General features: G+C 49.0%; 6 protein-coding genes across 6 annotated transcripts; 2 read left to right on the plus strand and 4 right to left on the minus strand.

Annotated features, from left to right (window-relative positions):
• Window positions 1–6: 6 nt before the first annotated feature.
• On the minus strand, window positions 7–1,142 carry BDQ94DRAFT_154636 (uncharacterized protein). Its single transcript, XM_026768326.1, has 3 exons — window positions 966–1,142; window positions 745–906; window positions 7–697 (listed from the first exon to the last, which is right to left on the minus strand). Exons 1-3 carry the CDS (start codon window positions 1,119–1,121, stop codon window positions 209–211), a joined length of 807 nt encoding a protein of 268 aa, XP_026620106.1. The 5' UTR covers window positions 1,122–1,142; the 3' UTR covers window positions 7–208.
• A 1,497-nt stretch (window positions 1,143–2,639) lies between these two features.
• On the minus strand, window positions 2,640–3,174 carry BDQ94DRAFT_175938 (uncharacterized protein; the record flags this gene model as incomplete). Its single annotated transcript, XM_026772586.1, has 2 exons — window positions 2,640–2,999; window positions 3,046–3,174. 2 exons carry the CDS (start codon window positions 3,172–3,174, stop codon window positions 2,640–2,642), a joined length of 489 nt encoding a protein of 162 aa, XP_026620107.1.
• Window positions 3,175–4,395: 1,221 nt separating this feature from the next.
• On the plus strand, window positions 4,396–5,825 carry BDQ94DRAFT_185540 (uncharacterized protein; the record flags this gene model as incomplete). Its single annotated transcript, XM_026774914.1, has 2 exons — window positions 4,396–4,615; window positions 4,651–5,825. The coding sequence occupies 2 exons, from the start codon at window positions 4,396–4,398 to the stop codon at window positions 5,823–5,825; spliced, it is 1,395 nt and encodes a 464-aa protein (XP_026620108.1).
• Window positions 5,826–6,490: 665 nt separating this feature from the next.
• BDQ94DRAFT_175940 (DUF3723 domain-containing protein) lies at window positions 6,491–10,880 on the minus strand (the record flags this gene model as incomplete). The annotated part of the gene is made up of 3 exons (XM_026772587.1): window positions 6,491–10,075; window positions 10,127–10,422; window positions 10,475–10,880. The coding sequence occupies 3 exons, from the start codon at window positions 10,878–10,880 to the stop codon at window positions 6,491–6,493; spliced, it is 4,287 nt and encodes a 1,428-aa protein (XP_026620109.1).
• Window positions 10,881–12,036: 1,156 nt separating this feature from the next.
• On the plus strand, window positions 12,037–13,998 carry BDQ94DRAFT_163950 (ferric reductase family protein; the record flags this gene model as incomplete). Its single annotated transcript, XM_026769853.1, has 5 exons — window positions 12,037–12,525; window positions 12,571–13,368; window positions 13,427–13,616; window positions 13,667–13,787; window positions 13,878–13,998. 5 exons carry the CDS (start codon window positions 12,037–12,039, stop codon window positions 13,996–13,998), a joined length of 1,719 nt encoding a protein of 572 aa, XP_026620110.1.
• Window positions 13,999–15,314: 1,316 nt separating this feature from the next.
• On the minus strand, window positions 15,315–16,400 carry BDQ94DRAFT_163951 (kinase-like domain-containing protein; the record flags this gene model as incomplete). The annotated part of the gene is made up of 4 exons (XM_026769854.1): window positions 15,315–15,422; window positions 15,478–15,683; window positions 15,740–15,839; window positions 15,891–16,400. 4 exons carry the CDS (start codon window positions 16,398–16,400, stop codon window positions 15,315–15,317), a joined length of 924 nt encoding a protein of 307 aa, XP_026620111.1.
• Between the last annotated feature and the right edge of the window lie 508 nt (window positions 16,401–16,908).

The following is a 16,908-nucleotide window of genomic DNA, read 5'->3' on the forward strand; positions in this document are numbered from 1 at the left end:
ATTAATAGTAGACATGTTGCATTCTTGAGATACAGGAGTATGAGAAGTGAATAAGAAGCCGCACTAAGGTACAGGAAGTTCTTTACGGTGTCCACGACACTGTCCTCAGGATAGTACTACGGGAATGATCCCCCGCGAATAGATTACGAGGACATATATGTACAGGACGGAAGTGCATGACGCCAGACAATCGGATTCAGGCATTCTGCTAGTTCTTCACTTTGGACTGGGTTTCCCACATTCTCCGTATGTCTCCCGCGGTGGTGCCGTCTTCAGCCAATCGTGTGCTATCGTTGATATGGAGGAAATATGCGATGCTGTATCGCTCGCCCGTGCCGGAGACACGGTGGACACAGGACGGGATGTCCTCCCAACAATAGTACTTGGCTAGTCTTCGTAGCATGCTCCCCACAAGTACCGTGATTTCGCCGTTACCTGGGTCGACAGGGGTGAATTTCCGACCAGGTAACTCAGCAACCTCTAGCCCGTTGCTAATCCCCGTGTCCTCGTGCAGGAGCAGAGTCAGAAGACTCCAATCTCGATGCTCCGGATTCCTCTCTGGAACAGCTGTTATGTTGGGGTAATGGTGAAGAGCAATTTCGACCTCGCCGTTTGTACAGAGGGAATTGAGCGACGGTTCGAGCCTCAAAGTTTGAGATAGTCCTTCTAACAGGCGGGGAGTAAAATCCTTTAGTTCCTGCCGAGATTTAGAAAACAGCCAACGAACGCCACTAGGTGAATCACCTTGTGTAATGTTTGCACCGGTGGATAATTGCCTAGCTTATCCTTTGCGATATTTAGGCTTTCTTTGGGGATTGCAGTGCCTCTGACCGTTTCCCCTTTGAGCGGCGAAAAGGCGGGGTCAGCTGACTTGAGATTGTTCGGTCGCTCGAAAGCGGATTTACTCTGACCACGGCTGTTAGCATTGACTGCGAGAATGAAGCAGCACTACTGGCGGAGCCTACGTAAGCGAAGCAGCCATTCCTCGCGCGTGACGAGATCCCGTGGTTTGTGATCTTGAATGCGCCGTATTGCTTGACTAGTGTGTTTAGTGAAAGGACTTCGAGGCCCTGACAAAGCCGGGCAAAGTCGATGGCTTGGGACAGTGAGACGGGCTGCATGGCATATCGGAAGAACTAGGCTGTTCGCGAAAAAGTCCCGTCCCAGTGACCGGCCCCAGGTACCTAATTATAGGGGCATGGCGGCATTACTCATCAGGTACATCCCGCCGACCAAGCTCGTGGGGCCGCAGCACCCAACATGCTGCCCCTCCCACAGACCCCAAGTCACTCTGGAGTTAACCAAACTACGCTCTGTTCCTGGCCGGGGAAGATTCCGAGCTGTCGATCGACAAACCGTACTTACGAGTGGTTTGCAAGCCCCTAAGCTTCGCGGCGGAATATGCGACCGGTGGTTCCCTGTGCTGTGCGTCCTATTGGCGCCTGTCCCTTGTCCAGGTATTTCATTGGAGAATGTAAGACTGCCGGGCGCTTGGGCCTCGGTCCTTTGAGAACGGAGTACACGTTAGCAACTGGGCGCTTACACATTGCACTTGGTTGGAGAAAGCTTCGGGGAATCGCGCATTAGCAGTCGGTGGACGTTTCACTCGCACGAATATTATTTGTGCGGACATGACAGACACCAATCACACGCGAACAGTGGCCCCACGGCCCCTCCAGACGCGGACACTGGCAGCAATCGGAGAACGGACACTGCACTAGCGTCAAAGAGGAGCCGTTGCTGCCAATCAAAAGTATGGACATTGCACTGACACCAATCATAGAAGTGGACATGGCGCAGGCGCAGGTAGCCTGAAGGAGGAGCGGTTGCTACCAATCAAACCTGTGGACATGGCACTGACACCAATCAGAGAAGTGGACATGGCGCGGGCACGGTCGCCACACTGTTCATGAATACAGTGATAGCACTGCATGGGTTTCGGTGTCGAGCAACTTTATGGTATCGCCTGGTTCACCCCCGGTCGGCTACTATCCCCATGCGTATATCGTGATCACAGGGGCATTCACCGCTACTCCGTGTGGTTGTCCATTTTTCAAGCTATGATGCGGTACACATACGGCCGGCACAAACGCCAGATGAGGAGATGGCCGAGACTCCAGCTTGTTACCACGTGACGCTTTCCCAGTGAAAAGTATAGCACTGCAAGCAGGAAAAATCTACGGAAAGGACTCTTATGGAGCTTAAATGGATCAGGGTTTTGCGAAATAGTCACAGCAACTCAAGCCGGAAAATACAAGTAAATAACAAAGCAGGTAGGCAATAACTTTAGCAGGAGATATGGAAGCCATAGAACAACATAATATTCACCTCCAATCTGTTCAGATTCCCGAATCCCCTAAATTTCAGCTCATAGTATGCCGACTTCGAAAATTTCATTCTTCTATACCTTGATGGTAGTTTGTGATCGCCGCAGACCCTCTCGAGCTGTAAGCAATAGAAGCAAAATGGCCAGACAAAGGGTAGACCCGATTCGACCATTATCCTTCTCATATCCGCAAATCGTGTATTTATACATGCAGATCAAATCAGACAGTGAAAACACAATCGATTGACTGGTTAATTTGTTGCAAGTTCGCTTATCGCATTCTCGATTGTTGAGGCTTGCTTCACTCTGCCGGTCAAATCACGGACATCATTTGGCCGGTCGGTTTATAGATTTCGTACAGAAGTTCGGCGTCGCGTCGTTTCGCTTCGGCGTCGTGTACTTTCGCTTCGGCGTCGCGTAGTTTCGCTTCGGCGTCGTGTAGTTTCGCTTCGGCGTCGCGTAGTTTCGCTTCGGCGTCGCGTAGTTTCGCTTCGGCGTCGCGTCGTTTCGCTTCGGCGTCGTGTAGTTTCGCTTCGGCGTCGCGTCGTTTCGCTTCGGCGTCGTTTAGTTTCGCTTCGACGTCGTGTAGTCTCTCTTTCCTGCGTCTGTCCGGGTGCGGTTCACACCTAATTCCAAGTTTGTTGCACGCGTTGCAACATGGAGACCCAACACACTATTTCATGTGAGTCCGTATTTCATCCGCATGTCATGCGACAGACCTTAACATGAAGTTTACGACAGTGCCGACAAGCCACATTCCGGCGCCTCATCCGAGGTTTGGCAGGAGACAACTCGAGCCGACGTGGGGCCTCCTTGGCAGGGAGCAATCGTCGAGCTTCCTGGGCCATATTGCGATAATACCAGAGGATCGCTTTAGATGTTAATATCGGTTTTCGGTGCGTTCGTCTGGTATGGATATGCAAACAGAGCGAGGGAAAGGAAAGAGCGTTGATAGCCACGATGATACTGCCAGACGGGACATCTTTCTTATATTCATGAGAGTATGTTTGCTATCAGAGAAACTGGGGCTAGGCCCATCCCCAATTGCTGCGCCAAGCTGACAAGCAGAAATTTGTGAGGGCGTCTGCCAGTGGGTTGTACGACATAGCTTTTCAATTCGACCAATGATACACGATTAGCCTGGCCAGGCAGCTAGTAGCATAAGCAACTTCCCTGGTGCCTCGATTGGCCCCTACCTCCTTCGGTTTTCAGGGCTAGGTTGAAGCGAAGTCAAGCTGGATCGGCAGCGCGCCCCAACGCTTAGAAGCGTAGCTAGAGCCAGGAGGATTAGTCGTTTGTTTATTCGCTACTTATCGCCCTCTTTGTGCCATACGTATCATGACCCATGCTGATTGTAGAAGTTAAGACTGACCAATTGCTGAATGGTGGTACGTACTATGGCCAGATATCGACAAACTATATGCTCCAATGGTGGGGAAGTGGAAGTAGGAGTTCTGTGACTTACAGCGTCAACTAATATCCCGTTTATAGGTGCATTGCATTATTCTGTACCAACCATATGTACGGAGCCTGTATTGACAATATGGTACCTGATGGGGGGTCTCAAGCAAGCGATCAGGTATTTGGTATTTGCCCTTGGGCTGCCCCTTACTATTTCAGAACAGGCAAGGTCTTCATACACTTACATGAGCCAGTAGAAAGCTACCAATCCTCGGTATTGTCATATATTACTTTCATTACCATCTCATTTTCCGCGGGTGGACCGACAAGGATAAAGTCAATCGAGTAGTCACATCGATACATCGCAATAGAATGTTCAAATATTATGAAGAGTAATGACGCGTATTTTTACTTCCTATGGGAAGAGAGAGATTGGGGATTACATTGCAAGACAAAGTGAATGCCAATTTAGTGCTTCTCCCGTTCTTCCAAATGGGCAATGTGACACATCCTTTTTCCCTCCGTCCTCGCCTCCAGGATCCTCACCTTCCCACCCTCTGCTGACCGACGTACTTGACTATATTATCTGCACATTGTGTAGTGCTTGTTTCTATAACTCCATCCACTTTTCTAATTCTTTTGTATTTAATTTCCATTATCTCTACATTATGGCTCCCATCCCAGGCTATTCGGCCTCTATCCAGCCACAGTCATCGGATAGCAACAGTACATCTCCTATCCGACATGACAGCAAAGTCAGGGACACAACATGTAGTGCCTCAGCTACAAGATCATGTGAAACCAGCGTTACCGTTTTGCTCAAGGGCACCCCCAAAACCGCCACTGTTCATGGTTCCCCCACGAGTCCAACTCTTCTCAGTGCATCTGGTCAAAACTACGGAGATGTTGGATTTGCCTGGCAGATGAGACGGAAGTCTCTCCTTACAATTCACCCTGGCGCTCACCGTGTCCTTGCTCTTTGACTGCTCATGAAGCCTGCCTGCTCGACTGGTTGGCGGATCTCGAAAATCCCCAATCGCGGAGGCGCAACGGCGATGACGCAGAGATGCTGTGCCCGCAATGCAAGGAAAGAATTGTCGTTTCCCGTCCCCGAAGCTATGTTGTGGATATAGTGCGGCTGGTTAAGCGCCTCGCGCGTCAGATGGTCCTCCCAGGAATGGTATTCATGCTGGGGCAAACCGTGTGGGCGGGGTGCTATGCGCATGGACTATACTCAGTGTATCTTGTTTTTGGCACAGACGAGGCTCGACAGATCTTGCAGAAAACGGCAGATGGGGTATGGAATCCGGGGCTCAATCTGGGGTTGCCACTCATCCCGCTCATGTTGAGCTTGTTAAGCACACGTTACGCATACGGTCTCCTCCCCGCCATCCCCGTGATGGTTTTCACCGCACATCAAACAGGACAGGTGCTGGAGTTGAAAGTTTGGCCGCCTAGTGCAGCAGTCACGTTTGCCGCTCTTCCGTATCTACAAAGCTTCTACGACATTCTCTACGAGAGAATGTTTGGCAAGTTAGAGCGAAGATGGATTGCGGAGGTGCAGCCGCACCAGCTGGATGTCAACGATGATAATGCACCGCCCGAGCATCCTGAGCCAGACCGACCCGGTGACGACAACGGGGTTCAGATTGAGATCAATCTGGAGCTACGCAGGGGCAGCGAAGACGGGCCGCAGGTCTTAAACAGGGGAAATGCGCAGGGTGGCGGACAAGGGCAGAACCAGGATGGTGGAAATGGCCAACCCTTGGGCTTGGGTCGACGAGATGGGCTGGTAGGCCACTTAGACGGTCTGACGGACATTAACCTCGGACCGCTTGCGCTTCCAGCCATATCTGCCTCGATGGGCGGACTGCTAAAGTATATTCTACCCACTTCGTGGACGGCCCCATCTACACTGGGCAAGGTCCAGCTGGGGCTGCTACGGACACGCTGGGGCCGGGCTGTGGTTGGCGGATGTGCCTTGGTGTTACTGAAGGATGCGCTGGGATTGTACTGTCGGTGGAAGTTGGCGCAGACACACCGGCGCCGCAAGGTGCTGAATCACGATCGGTCGAAGAAGGTCGAAGAAACGGGTTAGCGGAGAGCTGATGAACAGTGATAGTCTGGAAAGGAAGAGTGAAAAATGCATTCCTGATTTAGGCTGGTCAGAATTAGCTACCATGAACCAATTCCACCGAGTAGAAACGACCTATCCATAAAGGCAACAGAAAGCCAGGTCATAAGCTGCCTACCATTTGCCAGTACCTCAACGTAGTGCCGTCATGTCTGTAGCCGGTTGGCGCACGACAAATGATATGCTATGACTATATAAGAGATATGAATGAAGTCCTCAGTCTATTTGTGATATAGGAGTGAGGCCCTACGACAGGAGCAGACCTACGCGTGTGGTCTAGAGAACAAAGAAGTCGGGTGGAGTCGAGCTGAGGCCAGGATTCCAACGACACAGGTCGTCAGACCAAATGCGTGGGTCTTTTGACGTAGAACCGGGTACGCTGGACCCTGCTCCCCAGACCGATTTAGCTGGGAGGCGGCAGTCGTGCGACAAACTCGTTCGGAGGGCCCTGCTCGGCAGTCTGACATGGTCGGAAGACGGTTGTCGTGCGACAAGCCGAGTCGGAGGACCATCAGCCGATGCCTAATCCAGACATAGGACTTGGAAGGTCGCCAGGATGCATTCTCACGGCCCCAAGCGTCCTTCGACCACAGTCTGCCCAATTGAACCAACGTGTTTTAACAACTGACCTATTCCTCCGAGAGGCCTCCCCTAGTAGCAGCCACCGCAGCCTCGGTCATTCTGTCGGTCGTCCTCGTGTCCCTCCCGAATCTGATAAAAATGGTGCATGTACCATCCGAGATAACATCACGAACACAATTCTCTACAACAGTCTTGCGTAACATGCGATTACACAAATGATATAATCTCGCGCTTTTATACTTCTCGGCGATATTCTGGGCTTCAATGGGATTCCCAGGACTCACCCATACCTTGTCGGTCACTATCCAATTCCCCTGCTTGTGGTCCCATGTATAGAACATAATCATGACACTCTGTCTGGTTCTTCTGTTCTTGGAGGGAGCAATCGGGGCTTGGTGGGGACTTGCAGCGGGTAATTCCAGCTTCTTGTTGGAAATATTTTCAGCCCTCTCAGTACTGGCCGTATTTGATAGATCGCCCTGGCTGGAAGGAAGTAGCTTGGCTTGCTTAGACAGCCGCACGTCAATTGCTCGAGCGTGAGAGCCAAACCTATTTACCTCTGACGCCGTGGTCGGGTCATTCTCCGGCATTCGCTTTCTTTTAAGGCCTTGGTTGGGCGTGGTATCAGGCATAGGATTCGGTTCGCCCGGGGCGTCTCCCATTTCTTCATCTTCTGGCTCTCCCGCTAAATGTGAGGTATCGAACAACCAATCCTCAGCTTGCTGCCTATAAACAGCTTCTTGCTGGCCTCGACCCGGACTTGGTACATCATCTGTATAACGGCCACTGTCCCGCGTAGAGTGTTGAGAAGGAGTTATTGTGGCTTCGCTATCTGTGCCAGTCATCGACGGACTTCGTCCGGGTTCCTGCCAGGGATGGTCTTGTACAGCAGTATTCGCACCGGCTACGCTTTCATCATCCACTTCACTTGCATCTTCACGAAACTTTCTCATTAGTGTGGGAAAATCGGGCGGAATTTCCGTTACAGGTCGAGCGCTAACATGATCGAGCGAGGCGCTAGGCGTTTGTAACTGAGAGAGAGCATCTGCTCGCTCTTGGGAAACTCGCCTTTCATGGACATCCTCATTCTGTCCCTCAAATGTCTCGCCGTCGTGGACAAATGGAATAGCTGGCGGGTCGGCCGATGTCGGCTGCGTTGAATCATTTTCTTCAGACCTTTCATAGCTTGGCCGTTCAGCCTTCAACTGTCCATCTGCTCGCTCATGGGAATTAACCTTGTCGTCTTCCTCATTATATCCTCCGAGACTCTCTCTACCGTCGACTAATCGGTCCTCTGAAGGGATATCTGGCGGTCCGGCCGGTATCGGCTGTGGTGGGATACTTTCATCTGTTTCATGACTTGGCTGTGTAGCCTGCCATGGGCCGTCCCCAACTAGTATCTCTTGCGGTTCCCGAAGGAAATCTCCGTGTTGCACTTCCTTTGGAATGGCCTTATCCGGAGTTTCCCCCGTGAGGGAGACTTGCTCCGACGTTTCCGTGGCTGGCTGATGTTCCGTCTCATTTGGTACCCGCCCTGTAGCATCGTCGCCAATGTCACCCGGAATAGCAATGGTCGACATACGAAGTAAGTTGAATTCTCTAAAAATCTCTCTTCTCCAGTGCCGTATATGCTTCCTGCGTGCCTGTGAGGCATTTGATTGGGGTCGTCCTGCTGCATTGAGCTCTGGGCTTGCAGGATTAATCCATATGGCTGGCTGAATTTGAGCTGTCCGTCGTTTTCTGATTGCACGTCGAATGCCACTCTGATTTGACTGGTATGGTCGCCGGCTCGCTATTTTTGTTTTGGGTCGACTTCTGATCAAGTTTGATTGGCTTGGCAGTGTAGCTGGCATCATAGCATGGTTATCCTCATGTCCGACTGGAGCCTGCACTAGCGCGGCCATGGTCGTGTGGTCAGGATCATCAAGACTCTGTGCGTTGGTATATTCATACTCCATGTCGCTCCATATATCGTCGTCGTCCATGCCTGTAGGCTCTCGTTCCATAGCATGATTAACTTCCTCTTCCTCTACTTCCTCCACTTCCTCCTCTTCCTCCTCTTCCTCCTCTTCCTCCTCTTCCTCCTCTTCCTCCTCCTGAGGAGGCTGCGCCGATACTAGTGCGGCCATGAGCTCGTGCTCAGCATCAAGAAGGTTTTGTGCGCTGGTTTCTTCTGTGCAGTTTGAAAGGTCATCATCATATACATCCAGAAGCCCCCGTTCCTCTCTGGCAGTGCGATTTTCTTCCCCAGCCGCCTGCCATCGACTGTTCCTCTGCGAGCTCACCTGGACTCCCGGGTCAGATGTATCCAAGGTGTCTCTGTATATGCTTTGGGGGATGGCAGATTCACTCGTCGTTGATCTCTGCAAAAGAGGCTCTTCGGAGGAAGATAGACGGGACACCTGTTGTTGCCGGTCAAGCCCTTGTTCTCGCTCTCGATTGCTTCTACCATGCCGTCTTTGGCGTGGCTCTTCCCGGGCATCTGATCGCGACTGGTCATCATAGAGTGATTCTGTGACAGAACTGCTTCTAGACACATTGTGGGAGGACACATCGGTTGCTATATCTGGTTCACCGTTGGAGAAAAACAAAGGCGAGTACGACCCAGGATCTGGAATGGCACCACGGGAAGAGGGCTTGCCGAAGAAAGCATAGTATATAGACCGTCTCACCTCAAGGGACGACAGGACGGTGCGCCTCACAACTGGCGAATGTAGTCGGTCCAGAAAAAGATGCGGGCAATCCAGCGGTTGGACAGCCTTCGGGGGTGCTCCACGGCGCTCATGCAATTTGTCCGCTTGGCCAGTAGTGGAATTCACAGGATGCGTTTCTTTTGGAGTAGCATGCGCAAAACAACGCACAATTTGCCTACTAAGCCTCTTGATAGTTTCATCGCCATAGGTATAATCCGTGGGCTTCCGAGCTCTAAACAGGGCGTCTAACGCGATCTGCAAATCGGGCGATTGCTTCAAGATGACCTTGATTTGCGGAGTACAGAAGCCCAGCTTTCGTGCAAGAATGGCCATGTTATATACCACGTGCTCGTCAGGCCTTGCTTCTCCTTTTGCTTGGGCCGTCTTGGACCTTGCTTCGTCTTTGATATCCTTGGCCATGGCCGGATAATGCCGCATTGCGTACATCCAGATCTGGCGATAGCCTATCGCTAAACGCTCCTCTTCGGAACCTGGCTGTCGTCGAAAAGAGGACTCTGAAGTCTGAATGAGGCAGGTATTATCACCCGGGACCCGCTTCTGAAAATAGTGGACCAGCGCGCTTCGAACAGTTGGATATTTACCATCCAATTTGACCAACCGTTTCACGCCGTCGGCGCAGAGTTTCAAGTAGCTGATATCGTGGAAAAATGTTGCCAGGGACGGTATAATACCGTCGCAAGCTTCGGCAGACATCAGTTCTCTCAGTATAACAGTACGCTCTGACTGACTAAAGGAGGAGAAAACTTCGCCACTGAGAATTTTGCCAGCCACGTAATGTCTGTCATTATTAGAGGCTCGAGGAGCGTGAAGCTGCAGCTTTTCGACCGTATAGGTGTCAATACGTGCCATCTTATCACTATCATGGCTAGCAAGCGCTGCCCAGAAGTTCTTTATATGTGTGAAGTATTGAATAATCTCCTAGTCGTAAGGTGAGAATGTGCACAACCAAATTTGGGATGGGGATCCAACTTCATTGCATTTCAGAGCTAAAACATTGTTAAGACTTCCAATGCTTAACCCATCCCAGAGCCCTGGGATGGGAAGTAACTTGTCCAAGGCTGCACGTATACGCCTGTTGTCATGAGAATCAAGTTGTCTGATCCGCCGAACTTTGTTGTCCGACAAACGCAACAACCAGCGCTCTTGCGAGAGCACGTTGTTATCTCGTTGGTAATGGCGGAATTTCCGATAGATTTCCCCGTCGGAAGGAGGCTTTTCATTCCCATACTCCTCGGCAAGGACGTTTCTCAGATCCGAACTGATATCTGAATGCAACGATTAGAAAGGCATGGAGAAGGTCTGAGGCAGCATTCAGACCATCTAGATAGAGATCGACAGTCCACCACCGATCTGAGTGGGGTAATACTTCCGCAGCAGCTTTGAGTCGATGTTTACCGTGGAGACATTTTACTTCCGTGCCTGAGAAGTCAAGACGGGGGGGGCTTTGTCGAAGACTTCTCAGCTGGTCAAGGGTCAGGCCTGCAGCATGGCGCACGCGGTCTAGAAACCGCCTGGGGATCGTTGCAGTGACGTGATTCCGAACGTTCAATCGTTGGCAGCCATTCTGGAGGAATATTTTACTCAGTCGTTCGACGTTTCTTTGGTCGACCTCTTGGTCTATCAACGGATCAAAAGAAATATGTTCTAGTTCAACTATAGCGGTACCTTGGTACTTAATCTGCTGCTCTGCCGCCAGTTGTCGTTCGGGATCCAAGTCATCCATGAGTGAGGCGGCGCTCGATTCACTAGACTCAAGTAGAGCAGCAGCCAATGGTCTTTTATATTGTTCTGCTGCTTGGCAGACGCTTTGTAAACCGAAGATTTGTGAATTCCCCACACATCCCAAGGTGCTGATTGTAAACATCACCCATGGGATGCTATAGTGCGACTCAAACTCCGCCCCTGCCCCACACGGAAAGAAAGGCGAGGAAAGCAACAGAAGAACACTCTTGAACACGAGAACCGAACAAATCTCAGAAAGAAAAATGGGGACTACGTAACCGCTAACATTTTAGGGTGTAATCGGTCATGGCTTCTCTTAAGGTCCTGCCATCATGAAATGGTGAGTGAACAGCCATAACACAAGGATGCAATTCCTTTGTCCATCAAAAGGCTGGCACAAGCGCTCTGGGCTCATAGAATTGATGCCCTGATAAGCTAAACTATTAGCAAAGCGCTCACAGGTAGAGTATGGATGCTCGGATTGTATAATATTTCGACAAAGCTACACTTATGATACATTTCTGAGGCTAGCAATTTGTTAGCGTTTATTTGGCCTACATCTATCTCCGGGGCTTCCATCATTATTTTTTCTCGCCCTCACATTACCACTATAGATCGTAAAAGAAATTTTTATTGATATTTTTGCCTATGGATGAGCTTTAGGTTCGTACGGACCAATCCCGGGGGCGGTGCTTAAAACCAAATTGCGGAAAATGCGGAACGGAAACTAGCGCCTTTGGTAAGGGGCGCAACATTTTTAGACATGATTAAAGGGTTACATTACTCTGCGGCCTTGTGGTAAATTTTTAATGCTACAAAACGTTGGTCGATTAGAGAAAGAAGGTTGCAGAACAAATAAGGCAACAGGCCATACTGTATGAGTCACAAACTACTCTCCACTGCAGTCATGCGGGCTTTTATGTAGCAATAAAGGTGAATTAAGTGAGTTGTCCACCTCTGACTTAGTGTATTCTGGATGGGTCCATGACACGGTATCCTGTGACTGTGAATTGGGCAATCTGTATTTCATCGAGGAAGCAAGAATAATATCTCTATCATTTCTATCAAAGTCACAGCTCTACTACTCCTTTCGGCTCGCTCTGCTGCACTAATATCAGTATACCTGTTGACCATTGTGCATTTCTTCTAGGGTGGCAATGGATATAGTCTATATCTATGCTATCATCGCCAGCAGTATCTTCGTTTGCCTTTCCTTGAAGCACTGCCTGTCTTTCCTCGCCCAATGGAAGAGTTTACTGTCTGTCATTTATCATCGACACCTGGTGTTGCCTTGTGTTATTCATAGGCATCGCTTCTGCGGCCCATGGACCAGAGCTGGTGTTTTACTTAGCTTGCTATGCGCTTTTCTTAATATATTCTCAATTTTCTTTGGCATAGGTTCATGGAACGAGTCTGGTTCCAGGGCTGGGAAACTATCTTTGATCAACCTGATTTTCCCTATGTCTGCAATTCACTTGAGCTACTCAGCTGACATTTTAGGAATAGCATTGAGCACGTGCCAGAAGATTCATCGCATAACTGGCTGGACAGCTCTTGCCCTGATGTCGTTTCACATATCTATGACTGTCCAAGCCCGAGGGTTTACTTTTTCGCTCCGTGAGCTACCCAATCTATTTGCGATCCTTGTATGCTCCGCTCCTAGTAGTTGGTCGCTCGCACTAACTTAACAGGCTGCAATATCATTGTTAATAATGATCATTACCTCCAATCGATGGTTTCGTCAATGGTCTTATGAGATCTTTCTCCGCGGACACCAATTTCTGGCCGGATTTTGCGTCTACAGTACCTGGCAACATCTGAAATCCAGTCGGTCGAGGTTATATCTATTGATTGCATTGGGGCTACTTGGGCTGAACCTTTTGCTGCAATTAACGACCCTTCTATATCGAAACGGTCTATTCGCGAGGCGTGGTTCTCCTAGAGCCATAGTAACATTTAGCACGAATAAAGCTGAGAACAGCGGACTCCTGGTAAATGCCATTCATATCCGCATTTCTCTACCACGCCCCATCAGGGTCGAGCCAGGACAGTATATCAATATCTGGATGCCATCAGTTAGTCTATGGTCATGGACGCAATCTCATCCTTTCACAGTTGTCTCCTGGTCGAAGGATGCACAGAACAGCATTGAGCTTTTAGTGCAGCCATGTAGTGGCTTGACGGCCGATCTTTGCCGCTATGCTCCAGATGCTGCTGGTAGTTCCTTATCATTCCTGGCCTTGTTCACTGGTCCTCATGGATTGAGTGAAGATGTCGGCCGATATGAAACCATCCTAGTGCTTGCCAGTGGCTCTGGAATTGCGGCAGTGATCCCTTATCTGAAGAAAACAATATACGGATATAATACCTGCACGTCACAAGCCCGGCGGCTACATCTGGTGTGGCAGGTAGAATCGATCGACAAGATGACTCCAGCTCTGGCTATGCTCAATAACTTGTTGAAAGACGATATCATGGACGACGGATATGTGAGCGAAGTTATCACTGAAATATGTATATGTATAACTGACGTGGGCAATCTTTTAGATACTGCATATCTCTATCTATGTCCGGTACGGCCTTGAGCAGAATATATTCGCAGTTGGCCGTCACAAGAGAGTACGCATTTACCGGGAAGTTCCCAATTATCGAGCCATTATCTCGCTGGAAACATCCGGCGATCTAATTAAGAGACTGCCTAACACCTGCGACCAGCGGGGTGATACCTTAGTGATGAGTAAGGTGCATAACAATCTTAGTGGATTACACACTAATATCTCTGATTAGTCTCTGCGACAGACAGTCTTCGGGATCATGTGAGGGACACGATACGTGAGAACTTTCATAAGGGGGTGAGGATCTCAGAGCAAGAGTATCAGCCCATCATGGAATCTGGATTGGATCAATGGTATTTAAAGAGTATAAATGGAGCAGACATTGAGGATGCCCCGGTGAGTGAAGGCTTTCGAAATGAGGATGTTGTGAAACCGGGAAATAGTTCGAAAACCCGCATCAAGTCTGATTCCACTAATGACACGCGCCATTCGGAGTGGGACGAATTGACTTTGGTAGGGTCGAATGAGAAAGCTTCCCGGATGCAAAAGAAATCTACGTACTGAAAACACGGGTGTACGTATCCTGGAAAGGGTTCCACGCATTCGAGACATTGGGCTCTCAAGATGATGGGCAGTACAGTTTCGGAGACGGAACGAGAAGGAATAGAAGAGCAGTCTTTCCTGGTTCTGTATTCGCGCCGGGGGCGAATCATATGAGTTATTAACGATGCTCTTAAGCGGCCATTACGACTTCTGGTGAGTTATGATAAGCTGGAATGTACCGCGCTCACTTGGCAAGGCCCCTGTTGTGATGGCAAGCAGTCACCAATATCAAACGACCTTGCTTCTTACATTTGTTTCAACCTTCCTAGATCCTGGTGTGTTCTCGTCAAGTGTACTGGGTCTATGTATCGAACTGCTTCTGGAGCTGTTGCAATGATGATTATGATGCCCTAACAACCTTTCTATCAATCCATTAAGGCAGGTTTTGCTGCATCACTAGCCTCGTTAGGGAAACTAAAAGGTAATGGAACAAGCCATGCTAGGTACTAGTTGCCTTGCAGTAAGTAACTATAGACAATCGGGATCGAAGCACGAGGACGGACTGACTGTGTTGATCTGCTCCATATGCCGGAGAGCAACAACATTTTCATGAATTGGTTGCAAAATGTATCGAGCGGTATCTGCAATATCAGAGCGAGATAAAAGCCCTCATGCTGAAGCCTTTGGGCCGACAGTGCTACGGTTGTCGAAGCATCGCCTGTCTACTGATACACTCTCAATAGTACAGTGAGCTGCGAAATCAGCTTGCCCAGCAAGATACTTCTCATTTGATTTAAAGGATTCTTGGCGCGAACGCTAAGCCAATTATATTGAAGATATACTTAGTTAAGCCAATCATTGCAAGGAACATTGTTTAGTAAGCCGGCAACCAAGGATAACTATCTTAAACAACAAAACAGTGTCTGGGGGGGCAGGCTCATTTCGCAGATCACTGTATACACTCTCAATAGTATACACTCTCAATAGTATCGTATGAAATGTTGGAATGCTGACTGAAATTTTGATATGTTTGGAAGACGGTACCTGGGAACTCGGAGCGTCGCAGAAGCCGAAGGTAGGCGACGGTGGTTCACTGTGTCTTGATAGGGACTGTACTACAATGCCGGAAATATCATGTATTCAAATACTTCATCGTAGCAACACTGGTAGTAAATAAAGAAGGTTTTGAGGACGATTTTCTATTATGCGGTAGTACCCTCTCATTTACCGGAAAGCAATGGGCTCAACACCCACTGGATACAAATAGTGAAATATCTTTGCCCTTCCCAAGTGTTTGAGCCAATAGTCATCGCATGCTATGGTGTTGATCTTATATGTTATAGTTGCCACAATTCCGAAATATAAGTTCGCGTGGTATAAAAAGCGAGCCGCGCAAGCGCAACCAATGAGCCTGCAGAGCATTGGTGCTTAGTCAGGAGATCACACTAAAGTTTAATTACGTTAGTGGAGTTCTTTTGTTTGTAACGTAGCCTAGCTAACCTCTCTCAATTCTTGAACGCTTTTTACCGACGTTGTTGCGGACACGAACTCTAGGGCATTCGACTGCCAATGTGTATTGTCAACGCCAATGGCACCGTCGGCTTTGACGTACCCCTGCATAAGAAACATTGCTATGTTCGCCATGGATCTGATACTCTTGACATCGGATATACGTGATTGGCGTCTACTGCAGTGTTCCAAAGCCGCTGCTTGTTTTAGTGAACAGGATAATATCAAGACGTCAACAGAACTATTTGCATACCTATTTTGATAACACCGTCCTGCCCTACAAGAATGTTTGAGCACTTCAACTCTCCATGTTCAAAGCCAGACTCCAATAAGTGACATATCCCTTCAAGTACCTGTTGTAGTCAGTGTGATGAATTTCCACCCAAAAATTGAGGTAATTATACCTGTTTAAGTATGGAGGCTAACTCGAGCTCAGACGGAAGCACTTCACAGGCTGCCAGATTTTCCAGGGTCAAAGGTAGGTCATCGACAACAAAGTATGTCATTCCATGGTCCTTGTATATTTCTATTGCGGAAGTAATATTGGGGTGATGAGTCGACCGAAGCACTTGCAACCAACAATCAGCTTTATCCTTCGAGAATTTCGAGAATTCACGGATATGAACAATCTTGGTTCGGTCTTCGATACGCTCAACAACAGTAACGGATCCTGCGAGGCGGCAGCTGAAACGCTTTATAAATTTGTCCGAAGGCGGTCCCCGCATGACAGGGGGCAACTGATCGGCCTGACTCCGCGTTTCTTGAATGGCATTATCAGCCTTCGGCTTCTCAGAGAGGCAATGGCTATGGGCGCCTTGGGATATCTTATCCATGTGTATTGGCGTGTGGTCTGCATCCCCTGTATGCCGAGCCTGAATCTGGAGAGGGTCAATTTGGGTGACTCGGTTGCTCATGGTACCTGGCGCGTAAATTATCCGGAAAAAAAGATTTATGTCGAGGTTGTAGTTGTTTATGCTCTCATCTGGACTTGCCCGCCATTCCTCCGGAGTACGGGATATCAGTGACCTTTTTGTATTCATGCAGAATATCCTCAAAAACTCGCCAATGGTTACTCAATGTCATTGAAATGTTCTTTGTACGTTCATGTATGTTAGTACGATGCATTATTAGGTGTGCAATTCGATACGGTCACAACGACCTGGGGAACTTTACGCGCTAGCCTCAAAGGCACAGAGTGGAGCAATCATATGTGCCAACCTAGAGGATACTGAAGTTGTTTAAATCTATAGTATTACACCAAAGGGACTAATCTAGACATGGCCAAGTGAACAGTTGATACTGTATCATGGAGACTCTTGAGTTTCTCTTTGACATGCGTGTCTTAGCTATTGCCGCCTGTTAAGAGATTAAGCCACTTGGCGGAGTGGAGTACATACAGATATGCCGTACCTATCGCGCTAT

The sequence above is a fragment of the Aspergillus welwitschiae genome (assembly GCF_003344945.1).
Source record: "Aspergillus welwitschiae strain CBS 139.54b unplaced genomic scaffold BDQ94scaffold_70, whole genome shotgun sequence".
Taxonomy (NCBI): Eukaryota; Fungi; Ascomycota; class Eurotiomycetes; order Eurotiales; family Aspergillaceae; genus Aspergillus; species Aspergillus welwitschiae.

Bases quoted from the DNA above. Each gene is read 5' to 3' on its own strand.
- BDQ94DRAFT_154636 (XM_026768326.1), bottom strand. From the start codon at position 1,121: ATGCAGCCCGTCTCACTGTCCCAAGCCATCGACTTTGCCCGGCTTTGT. The intron at 907-965 runs GTAGGCTCCGCC...AGCCGTGGTCAG, and splicing joins GGAATGGCTGCTTCGCTTAC to AGTAAATCCGCTTTCGAGCG. The intron at 698-744 runs GTGATTCACCTA...AAATCTCGGCAG, and splicing joins CGGTGCAAACATTACACAAG to GAACTAAAGGATTTTACTCC.